The 24,701-nt window shown below is 40.7% G+C and overlaps 1 protein-coding gene across 1 annotated transcript; it reads left to right on the forward strand.

Annotated features, from left to right (window-relative positions):
• Positions 1–1,625: 1,625 nt before the first annotated feature.
• On the forward strand, positions 1,626–23,950 carry Ankrd22 (ankyrin repeat domain 22). The gene is made up of 6 exons (XM_041661447.1): positions 1,626–1,863; positions 11,155–11,346; positions 18,341–18,448; positions 20,960–21,037; positions 22,453–22,551; positions 22,974–23,950. The coding sequence occupies exons 1-6, from the start codon at positions 1,843–1,845 to the stop codon at positions 23,049–23,051; spliced, it is 576 nt and encodes a 191-aa protein (XP_041517381.1). The 5' UTR covers positions 1,626–1,842; the 3' UTR covers positions 23,052–23,950.
• The last annotated feature ends 751 nt before the right edge of the window (positions 23,951–24,701 follow it).

Below are 24,701 nucleotides of genomic sequence, written 5' to 3' on the forward strand. Positions count from 1 at the left end.
TGTAATTCAGGAATTGATTTTTAAAAACAATATTGAGATATTTAAACAATTTAAAAATTTTCATGGGCCATGAGCATATTATATCAGAAATATAGATGAATACATTAGTGTCTTTCTACAATGTCATTCTTCATTAATAACAGCAAATTCCCACCATAGATCAGTTTTATAGGCAGCAATTTGCCAGAAAGTTCCCCTTTCCAGGAGACAAGTACAGATTCTTTCACTCCAATCTTATCACTAATACTCATTCTCACATCACACCTTATATGTCACAACATAGATCTCTGATATCAGAGGGTCTCTGCAGGAAGAAGGAAGCAATCAGTCTGCTGGAGATAGGGCCGCTGCTGCAGTGGTAGAAACAGGTTGCAGGGGCAGAGTTGAGTTTCAGAACATGGGACATGGACCACAGTGACTGGAGAGGGAAAGAAGATCCAGGAGATGGATGGATAGACATTTGAGGTTGGCCACAGCAAGGATAGGGACTGAGCTGAGCTGAAGTCTTGCGCACAGGGTGTGGGGGGAGTCATGAGTTCTCTTCTGTTGGGCTCTTGATGAACATGGCAGGAGGGCAGACGAAGGGTTGATGAGGCATCACTGTCTGTCCAGGTGAGAGAGATGCTTCCATTCCTCAGTTTGGAGCGTCTGCTAAATCCTCAGCCTCGTCTTCCTGCCATGACCTCCACATGCCCAGTGTTTCTGCAGTCCCAGTTCACAGTGACCACTGTATAGGATGACATCTTTCCTTGGAGGAATAAACCACTTATCAGTCTGCACCTCTCGGTAGAGTTGCACCAACGGTGCTGCTTATGTTTCATCAAGATGAACAGTCGTTCACCTTCTCACAGTGGAGTCAAATGTTTCTTGTAAAAGGAAGTCTCTCTGGCAAGGCAGTTTTACACAACACAAAGAACTTAGAGCAGGTTGGTTTCAACAACACCGCAGTAAGAGCAGAGTAGTGACCACTGCTGGCCGGGAAGGTGTTGGCGGGGATGGAGGCGGGTGAGCCACAGGTATCACATAGAGTTATGCAGGGAGTCAGCCTGAGTGTGCCGAGAACCTCAGAGTGACTTATTATGCATTTCATCCTTATAAAAAAGATGGAGAAAGGACTTTGAAGGTTCTCCATGCACAGGAATTACATTGAAACCTGTGAAAATGCTAATTTCTCTTATTTGACCATTCTATATAATACTTGTTTTGAATTATCACATAGAACTGCGTGTAAAAGTATGTAATTGCGGCATGTCAATTAAAATTAAACATTAATAATTTAAGTTTAATTTATTAGCTTATAGGACTCTTTAAGCGGCTAGAAAAGGGTATTACATGCTAGTTATGAGTTTTGAGGAATTTGAGAATTGTTTGTCCAACTAGCCGTGACTCTCAGTAAAGAGTTGACTGGCTCTAATGGCCACCGAACGCTGGATTGTAACTAAGAAATTTCCTAAACACGGTGTCCTATTTTGAACTCTTCCTGCTAGTCTGAGAAGTTCCTCCTCCCAGCACCCCACCTTTGCTTCCTTCTTTATTGGGCGCCTCCACTGGCAGAGCCCACATGACTCAGAAACCGGTTCCCCTGGCTGTAACAATGATACGGCTCTGGGATCATTACCTAGTAAGCCAATGCCTTTGCTTCATCAGCCAGTCTCTCTGCAAGGTGTGTTGCTGTCGCAGACGGCTGGGAAGGCACTCCCAGCTGTGGAAAGAGAGGGCTTGCCACCACTTTGGACTTCTAGGGACATTTCTTTCCGGGAAGAAACTTAATGTTAATTGAAACCACCTCCAGAAGATTCACTACTGCACTGTAGACGGGGAGCAAAGGCAGGAAGGACCGGCATGGGAATCCTGTATTCTGAGGTATGTTGTCTTTCTGAACATAGAGATCCAAAGAGGCAACATATAACTTTCTAACCCTGTCTTTATGCCTTCTTTTCAATTCTCTTTAACTTTCCTTGTGAGTGTTAAGTCAGAAAAGTTCCTGTGTGCTAGGATTTTTAGTATTTTTTTAATATTTTAAAACAAATTAGTTTGAAATACTAAAGTTTTAGCTAGATGGGATATATATTAATTGCAGAGATCATCTGAAACCTTGAAAATGGAGTGGCAGTTATGTTGTGTCTCGGTTCACACCGGAGGACAAGAGGAACGTGTACCTAAGTGGATTTTCTAAAAAGCCAAAAATTGGCAGACTTTTCTCTAGAATCCATAAACCATTTAATCTTGTATGTGAAAGTTCACCTCTGGCAATTATTAATCCAGATTATCACCATGTAGAGGAGGTGACAGGCAGTGCAATTTTGATATTTTGATTATTTCCTTTTCATAACTCATAGACATGACATTTTCCCACATTGAAAGTAACTTACTACAATCAAATACATTTGTAATGCTTCAAAGGGTGATGTTTGAACAAGAGTATCATAGGTACAGTGATGTTATTATTATTATTATTATTGTATTATTTTTTACAACTCATTCCCTCTCTGACACAATCAACTTGCTAATCTGCATTCCATTCTCCAAACTCAGAGGAACCTCTTTGAGCTGATCTTCCGGCATGAAAGGTAGTTGTTTGGCACCCACTTCAAATGTGCGTGTGTGAGCATGAGTGTGTGAGTATGTGCATGTAGGTGTGTGTGTGTGTCTTCAGTAAATGCACAGTTTGCCCATCTCACTGTTCTGGGAAAGTCTTGCTCAGTGATTTTGATCTCATGAAGAGGTCACATATACGTGAGGATGGCAAAACATACAAAGCAGTAAGGCTCCACTCTGGTAAATTATTTAAGGGTGAGCAAGAGAAATTTATTTATAGTGAAGCTTCTAGGACAGCCACTCTGGAGTTCTGATCTAGCTCACGTAGGGTTCAGAAAACTAGTTTTGAAGAGGGGGATCCCAGATAACTCCGGCGGGTGTGACTAGCTCACTACTGTCCTGAGAGATGGAACTCTTGCTCAAGGAGGATATCTTTCAGACTCTTACTTGCGTGGAGATAACCCCAGTCTTGTGCAAAGGCAGGTTAAGATCAGACATTTTGGCCCTCCAATTCAGTGAATATGGCAATGGCTATGAAATGGTACTGTGAGTAGCCTGGGTCATGGGAACGGCTGTGGTTGGTTGAGTGTCTATCAGAGACCAAAGCAGTGCAATCGCCTGTCAGTTTGGTGTTGCTCTGTCAAGTAGCTGAGTCAAGGCAAGTACAGGCCAAGGCAGGCACATTTAACTACCTCCAAGTAGAGAAGTGCGAACAGTTCACAAAGGGACTTCAATGTTTAACCCTTCAGCCGTCTCAAGGACAAAATAAATTGGAGCTTTGTTTTTACTTTCCTGGGGTGAATTTTTTTTTAAAAGAAAGATTTATTTAGTTCACTGCCAAGGGAATAGGACTAGAATATAATTATGTTAACATGAAATTCTCTATGAAATCTAAAGTATACCCATATACAAATACCTCTGAAGGATCTCATAGGCAATAATACACAACTCAAATTAGCGTTAATCGCAAACAGTACGGAGTATGGCCGAAGCAAATACTGCTGCTGTACTGCAGGGGAGGCAGGTTTAGGTCCCTCCCTATTATTTTTCTCAGTAGTCTGTTTCAGGATTGGCAGTCTGAAGCCCTTAAGTCACTGACGAAATCTTAGTCACTGCAGAAATAAGATGTTTTTGATTTTGGCAAGTGATTTCTCAACTTGTAGAATCTCTCTTTGATGTCGGGGGAGAGATCTCCACTTGATACTGGGGCTGCAGATGTAACTCTGTTGAACAGTCCTTGGCTGGCGTGAGTTTACAAGCTGTAGTGTTCTGTTATTGCTCCCTTCCATTATGGAAGCTGTTCTGCTCACCTTACGGGGTTCGTCAACCCTCTGTGCACCAACATCTCCTAGAGAACTTCGAGACAGCCACAGTGCTTTCACCAGATTCCCAAATATTCTGAACTAATGGCTCAATAGTGGGACTCGAGCTATGTTTTACAATTACCACCATAGTTCAGCCAACTCTTCAGAGATTTGTTCATTCCTCAAATGCGAATATATAAAAAGCGCCCCACAGATTTTCCTAAAACCAGACTAGCCTAAGCCCATTGTCCTTTAAAATGTACACAGAGAACACTGGCCATTTTTCTCCTCTTAACTTTTCTCTACATTAAATACAAAATAGTTTGTGTCTAAGAAAACCTTCTGAGTGGTCTTCCACTTTAAACTCTTCAACAAATTTTATCTGTCTATCTATCTATCTATCTATCTATCTATCTATCTTTTTTCTTTCTTTCTATTTTTAATTTTAAGAATGTTGTTGTCTTAGAATAGCCTATTTGTTGTTAGAGGAAAGAAATCTTATGCACACCTAGGGATTGGTGCCCTCTGTGTCTATTTTATTCTGTTATACAAAATGATCAAATTGGAGAACCCCTGAAACACACAGACAATGACAAATATTCTGGTCAGAATTTTGCTACAAGAAAGGCAAGGTGTGGTGTTGGCACAGTGTAGGGGTCTGGACTGGGTTCATTTTCTCTGTTGGTTAAAGAATTAATAGGCAGGAAACATCCCGAGTGCAACAGGTGACAGGTGAGACATCCCAAACACCACAAACAGCAGCAGAGTCTGTAGGAAGGCATTTGCTCAAGGGGAAAATCCATGCTCATGTAGCCAACAGCCAGAGAAACAGACCCTCTGCAGAGAGGGGGTGGGGGAATTGGGGGGTGGGAGGTGGGATGGGGGATGGAGAGATGGGGGTCTTGAGGGGTGATGACACAGTGGGGAAGGGGACAGGCAGGAGGGGACGTGGAGGAGTGGGGCTTGGGAAGCCAAGAATCCAGTCCCTCCTCAACAGCTGGGTCATTTGACAGTCTCTGAGGATGGTTGGTTGGCCCATAGCTGTTGTGTAACAACTCCTGGTCTGCACTGGCTTGTTGAGCCAGGTCACAGAAGGGGGTCTGCTGGCGGGAGACAAAAGCATACAAGGTCTTGTATTAAGACGTCAGGCTTTTATCTCAGGAGGAAGTCAGCCATCTTGGAAATTTGTCACTTTTATTATTGGCGCTTTACCCGTCCCTCTGCCTACCAGGGGATCTGTCTAGCTACTAGTCTCTTAATTCCTATGGACAATATTAATTTTGGTATGTCTCAAAGAGAAGCATAGAGCTGATTCCTCCATAGTTTAAATTTGGCTTCATGGTTTTCTTGCATGTGCCCCTTGCTCTTGCTCCCCTTCCTGCTAGGCCTAATTTTGCTCTCACCCCCTCTGCTGGTTTCTTTCTTGCAAGTCCACCCTTCTCCACATTGTTAATTTACGCAGAAAGTGGTAAACCAGCATTTTCCCAGGTGACAGACGGGTTTCCCAACTCTACCAGGCTCCTTCACTCCACCCTTTTCCAACCATAGATGTGCTGAAGAAACTGCCACACCAGCCCATCCAGCTGTCGTTTATGACTGTGATTCTACTCCTGATGATTAAAGCCATTCCAGTTTTCATTCAGCTCAAACAGACACTAGTAATTAGGAATGCACCAGTTCTCTGGTCCAGGAGTCTCTTCTACCCTGTCTCCACCCTTACTCCTATGTCATTAGCCCATTCATCTAGGCAAACATCAATGTTATTCCTTTGCCTAATTATGTTTACCAATCTATACATTTAAGACAAATACCTATTACAATAAAATGCGGTGACCAAACCAGATTTTCCTAACAAAAACACTTCAGCCAAGCTACAGTTCTCTCTACTAAGTTATCTGTCCTTTTTTCCATCACTTTGGCCTTGGAGCCAGAATTTTCCTTCTGGGTCATCATGCTAATCCATTTTTGCCCCTGTCCTGTTATTTCTGCACTCTCTTTCAGCAATCATCTCCTATTTCATAATCACTTCTGCTCATCTTAATTGGATCCGTATGCTTCAATAATTAGAAAAGTATCTAGCACTAATTGAGGGTTTCGGGTGAGTCAGTCCTGAGCAAAATGCTTCGTCTGCACAGTCAGGTTTAATTCTTTCTGTAGCATTATGCAGAAGGAATGGTTAGTGGATGGAGGAAACTCAGCACAAGTGTTTAAAGGGTTCAGGTGAGCTCTCCAAATAACACGTTTGCTAAGTAGGGGAGTGAAGTTTAGAACACAGGACGTTCACATCCGAAGCTTGGATTTGTAATCACCGGACAACACCATGTCTCACCAAAATGTGCAGATTTCTGGTTGGACCCTATGTGCTATGTACTTACTCGCTTTTACTGGCTGTTTTCCCTGCTAAAGCTATTGCAACTTCCTCTCCCTGATTCTAGGTGTTCAAAGATGGTTCCTGCCCTGCCATATGAAACTGATGATTGCATAATGATCAGTACATCTAAATTGTTCTAAATCTTACCTGTTTCTTGAGGCTTTCCTATTATGCTAGGTTGTATCTGTTTCTGGTTTCTACTACAGGGTATTTTTTTTTTTTTGACAGGGTCTCTGTGTAGCTAGGCTGACTTCAGATTTATTATAGAATCTAGTCTGGCTTCAAACTCTTGTTCCTCCTGCTTCTATATCCTGAGTCCTGTGATTACATATGCCTCCATACCCAGCATATCTTTTTATCTCAGACATGACTAGTTCTAGGTCAGTTTTGGCAAAGCCTTTGAATATACAGCCAAATGCTAGCAGACCTGTGGCAAGAGAGGACTGATCAGAATCCTGAGGGTGCAAATTGAAGCTTACTTTTGTCAGCAAGTCTTACAGCCAGAGACACACTTAAGATGGCAATATCTAGAGGCTGAATGAATGACAGTTATGCTCCAGAGTCTGGTTCATGTCTCTATCACTTATGAACCGTGAGACTTGGGCTGCAAAAACAATCTCTCCCAGTTTCACCTGTGTGCAGCAAGGACAAAAAATGCTGCTCACCTTAGAGGATGATTTGCGGATTCTGGAAATGCAACGAGAAAGTGTGGACAACAGAAATGGCGCTCACGTTGCTAGCAGGCTAGTTGGAGAGATGACTGCCAAGGACACCGATGGTCTGTTTTTAGGTGATGTGACAATTGCAGATTTGTAATTCACAATGAACTGGCTCACCATTAGAAAAAGAAAGCAGTGTATGGTTGGGGGTTAGTACTTGATGAGGACTCCATCGTTCCATGGCAGAAAGATAAAGAGAGGGTGGGAGAACGAACAAGCTAGAAGCAGACTGACCTTTTAAAATATAAGGAACCAACCCACTGCCAAAATAAGGAGGTAACAGTTCTAGTCCACGAGCATCACGTCCTCACAACCCAAAAATCCAAATTTGTGCCAACTGCTCAGCATCACCATACTGGGTGTCTTAGGGTTTCTGTTGCTGTGAAGAGACACCATGCCCATGGCAACTCTTATAATAGAAAACATTTAATCAGGGTGGCTGGCTAATTGTTTCTGGGGTTCAGTCCATTATCACCATGGTGGAGAGTGTGGCAGCATGCAGGCAGATGTGGTGTTGGAGAAATAACTGAGATTTTGAGCAACGGGAAGTGGACTGTGGCAGTGGTATCCTGAGTAGGAACTCTCAAAGCCTGCCCCCACAGTGATAGACTTTCTCCACCGAGGCCATGCCCATTCCAGCAAAGCCATACCTCCTAGGAGTGTGAGACCCCCTAGGAGATTAAGGAGGACAATTACATTCAAACTACCACACTGGGGATCATATTCCTGATTTAAAAAAAAACTGTGAAGGATACATTTAAACCACAGCAAACAGAATTGATTAACTTGGACCAAAAGGGAAGGTAAGGAACTGGTAGGAGAAGCAGTTAGACAGGAGGACAAGGGGGTACTCATGCTGGAGCTTACTTGTGGGTTCTTGTGGATTTCAGTTAGGTGGCTGAAAATTACCAGTGCTGTTTAAGCTCATTGAGGAGCTAAACCCTGAAGTGGGGTTGACCCTCCCACACTTGTCCCTAAATGTTCTCCAAGAACCCTACTCCAAGGACAGTTTGGCCCAGCTGGCTCTATCACAGAAAGAACAGCAAGACAGGCCACGGATTAAACATGGTGTCTTTGAGAACAACTAGAAGGTAAATGATTTCCATAAGAAGTTACTGTTGCTTATCCCCATGGCATAAAATGCCTTCACATAGGTGGGAAACAAACAGAAACTGGAAGTTCAGCATGGGAGGCTCACTTGTGGTGAGAGAGCTCAGTCGGGAGCTTCTTCAGTCAATTTATTTTTTTATTTTTTATTTTTTTTTGCCATAGAGTGACCTTAGTTTGTTCTTTCGATCAGTTCACTTCAGCCATCTCGGACGTGAACTCCTGACTTAAATCTTTTGCTAGCTACACCCTGCTTCTGTCTGCTACTTGCGTGTTTGTTCTTTTCATTTCGTTCACTACATGCTTAACAATCTGGCTCATTTGAGACCAAACTGAACCATACAGAACAGTGAGTGTCTTAGTCGCTGTTTATTGTTGTGGAGAGACACCATGACTGTGACAACTCTGGTAAAAGAAAGCATTTGATTAGGGGCTTGCTCGCAGTTTCAGAGGGTCAGTCCCTTATCGTCATGGCAGTGTGCATGGCTCTGGGGTAGCAGCTGAGAGCTACATCATGATACGTAGGCAACAGGCAGAGAGAAAACCTCTTAAAGCCGGTGCCAGGGATACACCTCCTCCAATAAGACCACACCGCCATAGTTTGAATCCACTGGAAAAGACCAAAGTCTTAGACTCAATTCAAACTTGAATTAAATGAATTTATTCTTCCTGCTAGCAGAAGGACAGCATCCTTAGAGCTGAACAATATGCCACACCTAAGGGGGCTAAAAGAGGGGTTTATAAAGGTGGATATCAAAGGTGTACATTACAATTACCTATGGAGTCCACAGCTGGGCAAGAACATATTTTTACTTCCCTCAGTAGTTTCTCTTTCTGTTTGTATAGTAATAAAAAGACCATTTCACCCCAGTCCTATGTAGTGATGAGGCAAGCAAGCCTGCTTTTCGTCCCGCCCGGCTCCCTCACGGCTAGCTTAGCCCCAGAATAATTACACGGAAACTATATTCATTTAAACACTACCTGGCCCATTAGTTCTGGCCTCTTATTGGCTAATTTTCACATCTTGATTAACCTATTTCTAATGATCTGTGTAGCACCACGAGGTGGTGGCTTACCAGGAAAGATTCTAACCTGCGTCCATCTCGGAAAGGAGAACTATGGCATCTGCCCCACTTCCCTTCTTCCCAGCATTCTGTTCTGTCTACTCCATCCACCTAACTTTCTGCCCTATTAAAAGTCCAAGGCAGTCTCTTTATTAACCAATGAAAGTAACACATAGAGAGATGACCCTCCTACATCAGTCCCACAGCATAAGCAAGGAGTTAAAGAGCGTGTTGACATAGGCAGGGTTAGATACCCCAAGCAGGAGCACCATTAGCCTAGTCTTTTGCTACCTGCAGGTCATAGGATCTCCCAGTTATTGCAGGGCCCCTAGGGATGCAGGGTACCATATTAAGTTCCTTTAGCCATCACAGGGGAGTTATGTGTAAGTTATTTCCCAGGTCTGAGCACTCTGGAGGGAGTGTCACTAATTGACTGGGACAGAGCAGGCAATAACACAGTGCTATCAGATTAAGGCTGTCTGTCACATTCCTACAACACCTACTCCAAAAAGGCCACACCTCCTAATCCTTCCAAATAGTCCACCAACTGGGGACTAAGTATGCAAATATGTGAATCTATGGGGGATATTCTCATTTGAACCATCATAGTGAGGTAACTGTTTCACTGCTTGTTTGCTTATTTTTGTTCTCTCCCTCTCTCTCTCTCTCTCTCTCTCTCTCTCTCTCTCTCTCTCTCTCTCACACACACACACACACACACACACACACACACACACACGAAAGTGAACCCAGGGCTTTGCATACATTCAGCCTCAGCTCGAACACTGAGCTACTCCTGGCCTCTATCTAACACTTTACTTTTCAAAAAAACAGAAACTGTGTTCAGATTATAGGAAGCCTAAGAGAGGCTAAAGGTAAGAGCAGGCCATAATTAAGTAATATTCCCTATGCAGACTGAGAAAGCCCCTAGTAACTCTCAAGATAATTATGTCTCGTGGTCTTCCTATCTTTAATCTGCAAAGATTTTTAAAGAATCCAAGAAGAGGGATTTGGATCTTTGAAGTCGGAGCCAGGCACGCAACATGAATATTTGAAGTGGACTAGGTGTGGTATAATGAGGAGTTGTGGGAATTATGGAGAATTGGAAACAACTGCCACTAATCACCAGTGAGCTGGTGTCCTGTTTGGAATACAGCCTAGCATTAGGAAATCCATGATAATTTAAGGAGAAGCAAGAAGGTAAACTGTTGTAAAATTATTTTAAAAATTGACAAGAGATTATACCTTCCAAGTTACCTGCTCCCAGGCTCTTCAGAGAAGACTTAGTTTTCCAGAAGCACAGAACGAATAGAATGCATCGCTAATATTTAAGGGGATTCTTATTAGATTAGTTTACACAATCAGAGGCTGAAAAGCCCCACAGTGGCAGCTTGTAGGTTTGCAGAGCCTGGGAGGCCAGTGCCAACTAAGCTCAAGGAATTTGATGCCAGGTAGAATCGATGATATAGCCCCAGATGAGACCAGGGTCTAGACGTCCCCCGAGGGACAGTGTGGTAATCTTCATCCAAAGGCAGGAGAGTCTGCAGTCCACATTTATTTTTTATGTTGACTTATTGGTGTGTGTGAGAGAGCAACCTATGCTACAGGGCAGGGGTGGATAGGGGTCAGAAGATGAGTTGCTTGTCCTCCACTTATTCCTGTGGGTTCTTAGGTTAGAGCTCAGGTCATCAGGCTTGGTGGCAAATTACCAGCTGCAGAGAAAGTCATTTGGGATCTTCATCACCCATCGCTGCCATGAACTCTTTCCTTTCTACTCTAGCCAGAAGTTGCTTTTTCTGAAAAGCTCTTCTTCATTTGCAGTCATGATATAAAAGCTTACTCAGTGAATAAGATTCATAGTATTTAACCCATTTTTATTTACTCATTCATCCACTTGCATTTTATCTATTCCACCTCGCAAGCCATTTTGGAAAATGTAAGCAGATCTTCATGGATGTATTGCAGATTTGGAGTAGTGGTTTTTGTTGTTGTTTTTGTTCTCAGTGGTTCATGCCTGTATTTCACGAACTATTCTGCTCTTCTTGACTCAGCCCATCTGCCAGGCAGCCTACCAGAACGACTTGGGGCAAGTGTGGCGCTGGGTGAAAGAAGACAACCATTACGTGGATGTTCAAGATGGCTTCAACGGAGACACTCCCCTCATCTGCGCCTGCAGGCGAGGCCATGTGAGAATCGTCTCCTTCCTCTTAAAGAGAAATGCTGATGTCAACCTGAAAAACTTGGTGAGTTTGCTGTGTGATGATGGCCTAATGGGGTTGGGAGAGTCTCCATTATGTAATTTCTTATAGCCGTAACCTGGAAAAATACACGCCAACATTCTGGAATATGCCTTTAGCCGAACATTTTATTCACATAGAGATATTTACAACTTGTATAAAGCAAAAAAGAGTGTGTGACTATAATGAGCAATGTCGTTTCTCTTCTATTATCTGGTGTCTGTCAAAAGAATAGGAAATAAAATAAGTTAAAAATATGTAAATAAACCAAAGCAAGCAAACAGAACCGGGGGAGGTTGTGACAGGACTGGGACAGAAGGGGAGAGTGTTGACTGCGATGATTCTCAAATTGCTGGAATTGGTGAGTTTCGCTTTGTCTTTTTATAGCTTCTAATATCAACGATTCTCGTTCACCTGCTTCACCTAACACAGCCCAAGGGCATTTTGCTAGTCTGAATGCACAAGTAAAGCATTCAGCCAGCAGCCATGTTTTGTGGTGATGTTGTGCCTCTGAAGAAGAGGATGGTCCACTCTGTTGGCTGTAAGCAGCTTCTACTTGGCCTGTTCTGCTCCCTCCAACCACTCTCCTTGCTCTCCTCAGTATTACAGAGATAATGGAGGAAATGAAACACTGTGCCTGTCATTATTTAGATTTTTACCCATTGTTTTAATATAGATTGGGTTTATTTTTAATTTTTATTTTTCACTGACGTGTTCATGTACCTGGTGCTAGGTAACATGAGAACATTTTCACTAGTGGTTTGTGTCTTTTAGCACATTCTCCATCCTGCCTTCTTTCCTCCCGTTACTCTCCTTTGCTTCCCAAGACAATTTTGTTTTATTTTCATCTCAAATATTTGTACACATCTTTATGTATTTTCATAAATCTGTGACCCACAATGTGAGAAAGTGGGATGTTTCTCTGCATCTGACTTAGTCCACTTCTCTCTCCAGGGGCATCCATTTCCCTGTGAATGATATGACTTCATTTTCCTTCAAGGCTGTAACATTCCATTATGCATATGCAGCACATTTGGCTCACCTGTCCCGCTGGTGATGGGCATTTCATTTGGTTTGATAACTTAGCTATCATAAAGTGTGCTGCAGTAAACATGTTGTGCAAGCACTGTACCTGTGATGATTTGGAGTTTTTAGGTAATACCCAGGAGTGGGTTAGCTGCACCATGTGGCTATGTGTGTGTGTTTTGAGACAGCAAGTACCTGTATACTGACTTCCCACAGTGGCTAGACTAGGTACAATTCCCATGCTGTATTAGGGTTCCCTTTTGTTCACATCCTTGCCAGTATTTATTGTTACTTATTTGTATTCCTAGGGACTGTTGTTCTGACAGAGAGAGATAGAACATTAATAGAATTTTACTTTGCATTTCTCTTGTGGCTAGTGACACTTTTTTCTGAACATTTATAAGTCATCTTTTGAGAACAGTCTGTCTTTTCAGTTTTCCCTTTATTGATTGAGTAGTTTAATTTCTTGCCATTTTGGTTTTTTAGTTCTTTGTGAATTATAGATATCAATCTTCTGTCAGTTGTAGAGTTAGAAAAAAATACTCAGTCTCCTTTTGTAGGCTGCATTTTCATTTGATCCATTCTTTCCTCTGCCATGAAGAAGCGCTTTTATTTCAGGAGGCCCCACTTATCAATTGTTGTCATTAGTTCCTGCACAACCAGAATCCTATTTGGAAAGTCTTTGCCTATGTCTACATATTAAGGTGTGTTTTTCACTTTACTGTAAGCAGAGTTTTCATGTCCTGTCTACCCAGTGCCAAATAAACACACAGAGGCTTAATATTACTTATAAATCTTCAGCCAATAGCTCAGGTGTGTTACTAGTTAACTCTTACAATTAAGTTAACCCATATTTCTGTTTATGCTTAGCCTTGAGACTGGTCACCTTTTCTCAGTAGGGGCATTTTCATCTTGCTTCTCTCATCCGCTGGTGACTCCTCACTCTGCCCTTCCTCTTCCTAGAATTCTCCTAGTCTGGTTTTCCACTCAATCTCTTCCTGCCCAGTGCTTTATTAAATCAATTCGAGTGAGAAATCTTCACAGTGTACAGAAGGAGTATTCCACAGCATTTTACCACGTAAGAATATTATGACATAAATTCTTTTGCATTAAGGTATTTTGTCCTCTTTGGATGTCATTCTTGTACAGTGTGAAAGATAGGGATGTAGCTTTATTCTTCTATAAGTGTGCCCCCAATTTTACCAGAACCATTTGTTGAAGAGGCTGTATTTGTTCCATTGTATATTTTTTGCATGTTGTTCAATAATCAGGTATCTGTGGTTGTGGGAATTTGTATCTGAACCCTCTCTCTCTCTCTCTTTTTTAAAGGTTTATTTATTTATTAAGTATATAATGTTCTACCTGTATGTATGGCTGCTTACCAGAAGAGGGTACAGGAGCACCATATAGATGTTCTAAGCTACCACATGGTTGCTGCAAATTGAACTCTGAGCCATCTCTCCAGCCCTGGACTTTCTCTTCTATTCCATTGATCTACTTGGTGGTTTTTATACCAGTACCACATATACTGCTTTCTTTGCTGTGGCTCTGTAGGATAACTTGAAATCAGGTTTAGTGACACCTATAGCACTATTATTTTTTTGCTCAGAATTGCTTTGGTTGCCTGAGATTTTTTTTTGTGTGTTTGTGTGTGTGCTTTTATTTCAATTTTAGTATTTGTATTCTGTTTATTTGAATAATGACATTGGAATTTTGTTGGGAATTGCATTGAATATATAAATTGTTTTTCATAATATAATTATGGTCACAATGAACTCTATGAACATGAGAGACCTTTCCATCTCTTAGTGTCTTCTTCAACTTCTCTTTCTAGTGTTTTAAGGTTTGTATGTAAAATATCTACAGGGGGAGGGGAAAATGAATACATATTGTTGATGTTGGTACAGCCATGTCAAAGACCCCAATCAGTGCTTTAGTAGAGTAGCAAAGCCTTCCCGTAGTGAGGCTTGGAAGGATGCCAAAGCCTTCCTTAAGTCCAGCTGTGGATATTGCCAAAGTGTACAGACGATGTCCACAATAACTCCCATCACCACTAACTGAAGATTGCTCCTTTACAGAGACTGCTCCTACCAAGATGAACTAAATCTGCCTCCTTGTTGTTCAGATGTTTATAACAATCCTGCCTCCTTGTTCAGCTGTATATAACAATCCTGCCTCATTTTTTATGTGTGTATAATAACCCTGCCTCCTTGTTCAGCTGTATGCAATAACCCTCTTCCATGTTTAACAGTATATAATAAACACATTGAGTTTCTGGAGGTTGCTGTGGCTTCTCTTTTTCAAGAGCCCAGATCTCACCATCCCAATTTTTCTGTATGTGTGTCTATCTGTGCTTCATTCTCTCACCCCCAAGTTGAGTGAATCCCTGGGGCCATGCAGAGCACAGATGGGACCTCTTAATTCTTTTGTTAGGTCTATTCAAATATTTATTTTATACAATTGCAAGTGGGATAGTTTTCTTGATATTTTTCTCATATTTGGCATTGATTGGTCGGGAGACTACTGAGTTTTGCACATTAATTTTGTACCCTGCTACATTGCTGTAATGGAAGTGCTTATTGGTCTTAAGAGCTTCATATTGGAATCTTTAGGCTCTCTTCCGTATGGAGTCATACCGTTAGCAAATAATGATACCTTGACTTGTTCCTTTCCTACCTATATTCTTTTTATTGCTTCTTTTGTTCTATTGTTCTACCAAGATTTCAAGCACTACAGCATAAGACTGAAGAAAGTGGATACCTTAATTCTATGTCTGACTCAAGTTTGCCCCCCATTTAGTACAATGCTGGCCATAGGTTTGTGGCATGTAGACCTTATTATGCTGAGAATACATCCTGTTTCTAGTTCCTCAGGACTTGGTAATATGCAGAGATCCTGGATTTTGTCCAAAGCCTTTTGTGCATCCCATTAAAGTAGTCATGTGATTCTTGACCTTGGACTGATTTATTAATTCTGTATATTGAACCATTTCTGAAATAAATCCAAGGTGATCATGGTGGATGATCTTTTTGATGTGCTCTTGCACCGGTTTTCCAAGCATTTTGTTGAGGACTTTTGCATCTACATTCATCAATGAGAATGACCTGTAATTATCTTTTTTTGGGATATCATTATCTGGTCTAATTACCAGGATAATACTGGCTTGGTGTTTCCTTTCTATTTCAGAGACTAATTGAGAAGTATTAGTCTTCGTTCTTCTTAATGTTTGATAAATTCAGAACAGAAGTGTGTCAGGTCTTTCTTTGGACAAGAGATTTATTTTTTTAATTATTGCTTCAAGCTCATTGCTTATTATAAATGTGCTTGTTTAACACATCTTGGTCTAATTTTGGTAGAATACAGAAATTCCTATATTTCTTTTCTATTTTTCCACTTCAGTGGATTGCAAATTTTTCATGACCCATAAATTTCCTAAATTTTGTCAGTATTTGTTATAATGTTTGCAGTTTAGTTCTGTTCTCTGTGATAAATGCTGATAGAAAAACTGTTTTGCAGAGGACAGGGTCTACAGCTACAGGCACAGTCCGTCATCGCGGGAAGCTTACAGTTTGTCCATATTTCTTGCTTTTTTGTTTAAATATAATTCTTGCTTCATCAGTTCATTTTATTAGTGAAAATTATTATTATTTATTAATTATTGGTGTGTGTGTGCATGCAAGATGTATGTGTAGTCAGACGAAAGAAAAAGAAGAAGAGGATGGAATCAGAACAGAACAGGACAGATCTGTTTAGCTGGCATGCTAAATTGACACTGGACTTCAAATAAAAAAGAAATAAAGGTCAAGAAAGAGAAAGAAAGAGACAGCTGGACAAGGATGTGGGTTCTGAACGTGGTCACTTTCCTGCTTGTTGACCCACCCTGGAGTCTTAGTATTTCTTTATTGGACTCCTAAATCTATCTAATCATACCCCTAAGTGTAGCCTTTGAGGGAGCTGGTGCTATCAGTGAAAGGTCCTTCAAAGGTGCCGTTGTGAATGCTTAGTCCATCTCAGGGGGTCTTTCCTAAAGTCTGATATGTTCTTAGAACTCTTGCCTCTGTTCCTCTGCAGACTCTGGCTCTAATTCTACACTGCTGAACACTGTACCATTTTGATGGTCTGTCTTCCTAGCATGCTAGAGGTTCTGCTGGGCAAGTGCCCGAGTGCTTAGCTTAAGTGGTTTTCCTAGTACCCCACTTTCCTCTATTGCCGATGCAAGGCATTTAATTTTTATCTCTTTCCTCAATTTTTTCCTCTTTTTAACAAAATGTTATAACTGAAAGTGTAGAATAGATTTTCTGAACCCTGTTTGACATTATGTCTCTGGTCCAACAGTGCTCTGTCTTACTGCCTTTCACTGATGGTCAAGAACTCCCTTAACTGTACCAATCTCCCTGGGGTGGACCCTGGACTTCTCCCCATTCTGCTTGTAAAGCTTCTATTTTACTATTTTCTTATTCTACAGAAATGAGAGATTTTTGGGCATATTCATCTTTTTTGACAGCTGTTATTCAGCATTCCCTGGTTCATTCCCTTGAGATTCTAGTGGACCGTTCTTGTATTCCCTCCACCATCTTCCAATATTTAGATTCAGATGCATCCTGTTGTAATGTCTAGGTCTTCAGAAGATCGTAGAGTGTGTTTACTGAACCTAAGGATTTTACTATGAAACCTGCTGGAGACAAAGAAGTTAATGAGGAAGAAGCTCCGTGAAGGCATGCAGGAACATAGAGGATGTGTTTAAGGCAGCACTATCAGTGGTCTTGGAGGCTTCAGAACCAAAGGGGAACAGCTAGGATTAAAAAGGAAAGCCAAATGTTGACTGGGAATGTTGACTGGGAATGTTGACTGGGAAGGAGGTTTAAATCATCACTTCACGGAAGCATAATTTGGTAGCATCATGTGATACACACATATCTTTGTTTCAGGGGTCAACTTATAGAAACTTATGCAAAGAACAGATTAGAATTTCTGACAAGACTTTGTAAACAAGGGTATTTAGGTAATATTTTTTGTAGAACTTAGAGTTTAACAGCTTGAAAAGTCTTACTAGTAGGTATGACTAAAGAAGTTAGAAGAGCTATTTGATAGAAGCCAAGTAGCCATTACAAACTCATGCTTAAGCACATCGATGGCAGTTTACACATTTGAAAACAGATGAAAGAAGCATATAGTGTTACATATGAAATATTAAAATACTGAATGAATATTATGCATGTTTTTATTTAATAAGACAAAGGAAAAAGAGCATAATGTCCATAATAAACTTTGGGCTGTTCAATAATGATAATTTTAAAGTCTATTACTATATTCTTGACTATTTACCAACATTTTTACAGATAAGACATAACTTGAGAACAGTGCTTCTCCTCAGTGGTCACTCACCTCTCTTGTTTTCTGTCTCTGCTAGCTTGGTTGGCAATCCAGCTAACAGTGTCGGCCTGTAGGCCTTATACTTTGTTCATATTTCTGTTCTACTTTAATTATGAGGTCCTGGAGGTGCACATTCCCCACCTCTCCTCAATCAATCATTCTATCTATCTATCTATCTATCTATCTATCTATCATCTATCTATCCTTGTCTTAAACGCATGAGGATCTGTCGGGTGATGGTTTGCATGTATACTCATCTCTGCTGTTTACTTTGAATTTTCCCTAGTTTTTCCTTCATAGTGCACAAATTCAACATTCTGGTAAACAAAACCCGGAGTTAAAAATTCTCTCTCTCTCTCTCCTCTCTCTCTCTCTCTCTCTCTCTCTCTCTCTCTCTCTCTCCATATATATATATATATATATATATATATATATATATATATATATCCCTGAAGGTATATGGCACAATGTCAATAATCATCTCTGCACTACTTGAAATGGTTACTTTAGAAATGAGAAAAAAATGCATGAACTAAATTTTTTTGTATGGTAATCTAAAAACTATGAAATTTAAACTAAAGAATCCTTTTCTTAATTATAGAAGGAGAGAACCTGCTTGCACTATGCTGTGAAGAAGAGGTTTACCTTCTTCGATTATCTCCTCATTATCCTTTTAATGCCTGTCTTGCTCATCGGATATTTCCTCATGGTGAGTACTGTTGCTAGGGCAAAGGGGCAGATGCGTAGGAGAGCCATGGAATGAGTCATCAAGTTTCCCTTGGCAGTGTGATGTACAGAAATGGCAATAAAATTAGCCTTTGGTTTGTGTAAGTGTTCTTTGACTCACAGTAGAGTCCTAGTTCAACAGACCTCTTATAAATGAGAACAGTGTAGGTAGAAATGCATTTGCTTTAGTCAGCCTAACAAACGCCATGTCTTAGCATCATTGTGCATTCTAGAATAGTTATAGGGTGTGACCAGCTGGTCACACTGGGAGTGGGAGCTCACCTCCATCGCCTAAGAGCACAAGAGTCTCAGAATTACTGGCTGAAATTTTTGCTTTATGTCATCTCTCCCCAAGTTTCTGAATTTTAAGGATGCACCCTAGTGGTGATTTGGAGGAAAAATCCCAAGTCCTCTGCCTTTGGAAGCTGGCAAACACAGAAGGTATTTTTGGAGGTTCTGACCCAATCTTTCACCTAGAGGAACTGAATCACACTTGCATGGGTCTTTGGCAGGATAATTTTCTTGAATAAATGAGTAGATAGGTAGTGTGAGAATTGTTAAGAAGAAGGTCAAATTTGGTTCTTTTGTTTTCTTCAAACATGGTGACTGGTCTACACTGCTTTGTTTATGTTTCTCCTATCTGGGGCCCACCATGAGCACTACCATCATGGAGAGGGCTGAAACAATGCTTCACTTACCCGAGATAAAGAAATGACGATGCTGTCTCCTTTACGTAGCTAGTAGACAATAGACATTAGTTATTCCTATTAACACACAAGTTCCAGTGTAAATTCTGCCAGTTAAAAATGTTATTTTGTATTTAAAGGATATTGAATTTAAGAAACATATTGAGAATTCTTTAATTCACTTCTGAACACACCATTTGAAAACACATCTTTGAAGGCTCTTTGAAAAAAAATGTGTGTCTTACATTATTTGAACATTTGCAATTTCTGGGCATGAAGAATCTGACATTCACTTACAATTAAGAAGTTTCAAAGAAAAGCATTCCAAGATGATGCCTAGGGCTTTTTTTTCCCCAAAAAAATTTATTCTTATACAGCTCTGCTTGTAAATAGGGCTTAGAAACTGGAGGCCTCTGTAAGATACTGACTGTAACCGGTAGCCCTGCTGTAACTGCAGAACCACAATATTAGTGGGTCCTGGGATTGTAAGTTTGTGTTGCCTAAAAAATAGGCAGCATGAGACAATTATAGGAGAATGGACTAGAAAGGACTAAGTCACTCCAGAGAAGAGTCAAGGCAGAAAGAATTTGGGAGGCAACAGGGAAGGACAGCAGGGTGGGGAAGACATCCAAGGGGAGCTTCAGAGGTTGCGTGGGGAAAGATGTCAGGCTTTGCTTGCGTGAGCAGCAAGGTCTTTGTCTCCTCAGGTGACCAACTGTCGGAGGAGTTTCCTACTGTAATGGGGTCAGAATCTTAACCAGCTAGAGAGAGCTAGAAAGCACATTTCTAAGGAGCCTGAGCTTATGCCATTCACTTCCTGTGTCCTTTAGCATATGTTTATCATGACCCCTTCTGTACAAGCCAGGAGTTGGGGGGAAATACAAGGGGCAGTTGCCTTTCCCTCATCAGTTATAGCATGATGGGAAGTTGGTTGATATCAAATGCGTGGACTTGTAGGAAATCACCTTGAAGCCGGGGACACGGAGTATACAGACATTACAAAAGCCTAGAAGAAAAGGGTTTCACATGGCCAACAGAAGAGGACTGTGGATTGGGAACATCACAAACACGTTTGCTATGCAAAGAAAACTTTCAGTTGAAGGAATATTCTATGAAGTGATTCTCTGCAGGAAGGACACTTGGTAGGAAATGAAGACTTAACAAAATCCATTGTGACTTGAATACAGGAGTCAGGAGGTAAAACATGTAAAAATGCTAAGGCCATATGCCCTAAGGCCACTCAAGAGTTTAGCTATTTTCCCCAGAATAATGGGAATTTATGAACATTTTGAGCCAACAAGGGAAAGACAGGAACTAGATGTCATTTAAGATGTGGTAGAAATAGGGTTAGGCCTGTGATTGTGAATTCTGAACATATTCCTGGGTTCTGAAGCTTGTCTTCTGAAGCACAGCTTTAGTACTGTGGTTTAATTGATACTGTAGTGTGTGTGTGTGTGTGTGTGTGTGTGCGTGTGCGCTCTCTCACAAGTGCATATGCATGCATGCATACATGTGTGTGTGTTTTAAGAAGTAGGAATTTAGGATTAACCTGAAGTCAGTTGATTGGAACAGTCCCAAGCAAGATGTACAAAATGTTTCTGAAACACCTTTTTTTTTATTTTTTTTATTTTTCGAGACAGGGTTTCTCCATAGCTTTTTGGTTCCTGTCCTGGAACTAGCTCTTGTAGACCAGGCTGGCCTCGAACTCCCAGAGATCCGCCTGCCTCTGCCTCCCGAGTGCTGGGATTAAAGGCGTGAACCACCACTGCCCGGCTTGAAACACCTTCTTTACTTGCTGTTTGTAACAGGTATCAAAGACGAAGCAGAACGAGAATCTTGTACGCATGCTCCTTGATGCTGGTGTTGACGTGAATGCTACTGACTGCGTATGTTTGTATTTTGAAATAATACTCAAAGGATATGCCTGGGTAGAATACTTGCTGTTGGCATAGTTGCAAGCTTTATTTTTCTGGATGTTGACGTATAGTTTTGCTTTCTTTTTTCTCATTGCCATCAGGTAACTTCAAAGTTATTATTCCCTAAACTCATGAACGTAAAATAGGAGAATTTTAAAATAATCTGCATTGGACTGTAGTGACAATGGAAAACGATACAAAAACACTGTCCTTAACAGTTTAGCAGTGGCTTTAGGTTCATTTAATAGGTACAGTTAATCTTGTCACTTGTTAGTTAAGTAGGCTTGGAACACTAAAAAAAAAAAAAAAAAAAAAACCCAAAACTGGCTCAATTTTCTCATCTATAAAATGGAGATTAAAGAGATTAAAACAAATTGTGCTGGGGCCTGAACTCAGAACACCACACATGCTAGGTATATACATATCCTCCTTCAATTTGATTTTTTGTTTGTTTGTTTGTTGTGAGACAACATTTTGTTATGTTATTTAGGCTGACCTTGATCTTGTGACCCTTCAGCTTTAGCCCCAAGAATATCTGGGATTACACACCTGCCCAATTTGCCTAGTTGTAAATTGGACATTAGTACTGACCTTCTAGGGCAGGTTCCTGCAAAGTCCTCAGAAGCATGACTAGGCTGTAGTCAGTGCTCAGTACATGTTCATAGCTGCCCCAGTCATGACTCTATAATCACTAAAAGAGAAGTCTCTCTCACAAATGGAAGGGAGATAAGGTCAAAGTTTAGAGAAATACCCCAATATTGGTAGGAGCCACTACAACCAAGATACCATCAGTTTGCTCCTTCCTTATAGGAAGTGAAAGGTTTTATTTTCACTGTTTACTCCAGATTTACTTCTGCTAATGATCAGGGTCAGCTGAAATTTTATTATCCTGTTATTTAATTTTCTTATATTGGCTAGATACAATTTTAGATTTCCCATGTTTTATCAAAAAAGCGCAAGTTGAAATTTGATTTAGAAAGAATTGAACTCCTATTTGTGATGCCTAACGTATTCTGTGGGTATTACCATCGTTGTGAGATAAACGTCTACCTCATTCTTGTTTCCATTGATTACATTATTTAGCATAATGTTTTACTTATTTTAAATGAAGATGAGTTTAATATCTTTTTATAAGTTGCACATTTTGGTTTAGAATAGAAAATAAGAAAGGAGAAGATAATAATGACTTGTTGGATTTTTATATGCATAGTGAGGATGAGAAGAAAATGTTTATAGTACAAGAAATACAGCTGCCCATAACTGGCTAACAGATTGGCTTTGGCTAGTTGTCTCCTACAAAATGTGAGCAGTTGCTCTAGCAGTGAGGGCCACGGTCTATGGTCAGCCTGACCAATGAACTACACGGTTGGTCCTTTGTGTTTCAGTACGGCTACACTGCCTTGCATTATGCATGCCAGATGAAGAACCAGACTCTCATCCCTCTGCTTCTGAGAGCCCATGCAGACCCCATGATCAGGAACAAGGTAAGGACCTAACAACTGTGATCCACCCGGTGGCAAGCTTTTCTAATCTGGGCCTTCTGTAGAAGTTCAGTTCACCGTCTCTCCGGCAAATCACAGGAAATTAATTGCTCATCTTAAAGAAGGAAGGATCATACTCATTTTACTTTTGAATTTAAAAAGTATTAGTACTTTTCATATTTAGGATTAAATATTTTAATATAGACTCCATCACCAATGCCCTTTTGCTTTGTAAAATTTGAGACAGGGTCTCATTCAGCTGCCCATGTAGGGTACTAAATGTTTTCCAGTCTTTTATTTTTTATTTCTTTTTGATATCTGTTTATTTGAACAAAAGGCTTTTTGAAGTCTCTACAAAGCCTGAGTGAACAGTCTGTCTAAACGGTTGACTAGTCCTCATTGACACCGATTTCTTTTTTCTGCAGCATGGAGAGAGTTCCCTGGATATCGCACAGAGACTAAAATTTTCCCAGATTGTCTCGATGCTCAAGAAAGCCTCATAGTCCTGTGACTTCTCATGTGGTGACAGAGACACAGCTGAAGGACTGGATGTTGCCCCTGTCTTGGATAATTGTTACTCTATGGGCACTCAAGCTGGATGCATCTGCCCTGTGACAAGCACTGGACTCAGAATGACTTTTATTCGGTGGAGGTCACTATGGCCACGATCTCCGAAGCACCCATGACACTTGGAATCGCTATTATTGTCAAAGCTAAAATTTAAAAACATTGTAATTCAGTGTTTTCTAAAGACAAGTCAGAGTTACCTGAGGTTGCATTCTCTCTTCCTGGTTGTGACATCTTTCAAGAGACTTTGCCCTCCATCCTGTCCTGGGAGCTGAATGGTTCTTCACAGGCACCTTGACATACTAAGCCAAACAATGAAAGCATGTGCACTCGGGCAGCATGGCATGTATGTGCGGGGAGTTAGAGATTCCAGCATGAATGTCCCATTGATGGAAAATCTTCAGTAAAAACATGCCAGCTGTCAGTTATGAGCTTGTCCAAACCACAGAAATTGGCACATGCTCCACGGCAAGACTGGTATTTGTCATTGTTTCCCGGGGGCTGGTTTACCTACATTACCAGCATACATTTTGCCGTCAGTTTATAAATAAGTGTCTTTTCAGTCGATAAGTTATGAAAGTATCAAAAATGTCTGTACAGAGTCCTTTGGGGTTGAAGCTGTAGCTCAGTGGTAGAGCATGTGTGTGTTGTGCGCAAAACCCTGGGCTTGATCCCCAACACCAAAAAATAAAAAACCTTCTTGTGAACACAATTTAGTTGCTATTTACTTATATATTTTCCTTTTTTGTGGCATTGGAAATTCAACTTAAGTCCTCACTCACACCGTTGTGTCTTCTGTCACTAAGCGATACCCTCAGCCCCAGGTTTGTTTGGTTTTATTGACAAAATTTAAAATGCCATGACTTTTTTGTTTAAAGGTCTTATTTTTTTTTTTATAGAAACAGAAGTACTTGGGTTATATTTCTAAGTGAGTGATTAGGATAACAAACTGTCTGTCCTTCTCTTGTGAATGATACTGAATAGAAATAAATCTACTCATTAGTGAATTTTGAAAATCCAGATGATCCGGGCATAGCTGTAGATATGGACTGAGGCACACTACACACTGCAGCCAAAACAGCTAATAATGAAAGATTAACTATCCTTGAATGCAAGAAGGATCAATAAAAACCCAATCTGGAAATGTTTAGAGACCTATGTACAGACCCTGAGGGGACAGGTAGGGTTCTGAGGTCTCGAAGGGACTAACGTCAGAGTCATCAGCACTAGACTAAGTTACCGAGTGATCTGGGGAGCCAGATAAGCTTCACTATCTAATACATGTTCTAAGGATACCCATTTAGTCCCAACCTGCTGGGTACCTGCCGCAGGCACAGTGGAGCTTTTCTTGTCTTCAGAGTAGACTGCCAAATGATGTTCGTAATTTACAACTTGCCATCCTTGAACTTTTGTGAAAATTAAAGCGTTTTCTAAGGACTTAAAACCAGATTCATGAATGAGTTGGGAGATTATCTATGAGTGATTCTGTTTTGATTAAAAGATAAAATATACAGCAATTTATTTTATTCTCCTCATGACATTATAAATGTTTCTTCATAGCTTTCGTTTGGACCAGGTGGTCTCCT

Source organism: Microtus oregoni, unplaced genomic scaffold (genome assembly GCF_018167655.1).
Source record: "Microtus oregoni isolate MIOR12 unplaced genomic scaffold, Mior012 000012F_ref0000307, whole genome shotgun sequence".
NCBI lineage: Eukaryota > Metazoa > Chordata > Mammalia > Rodentia > Cricetidae > Microtus > Microtus oregoni.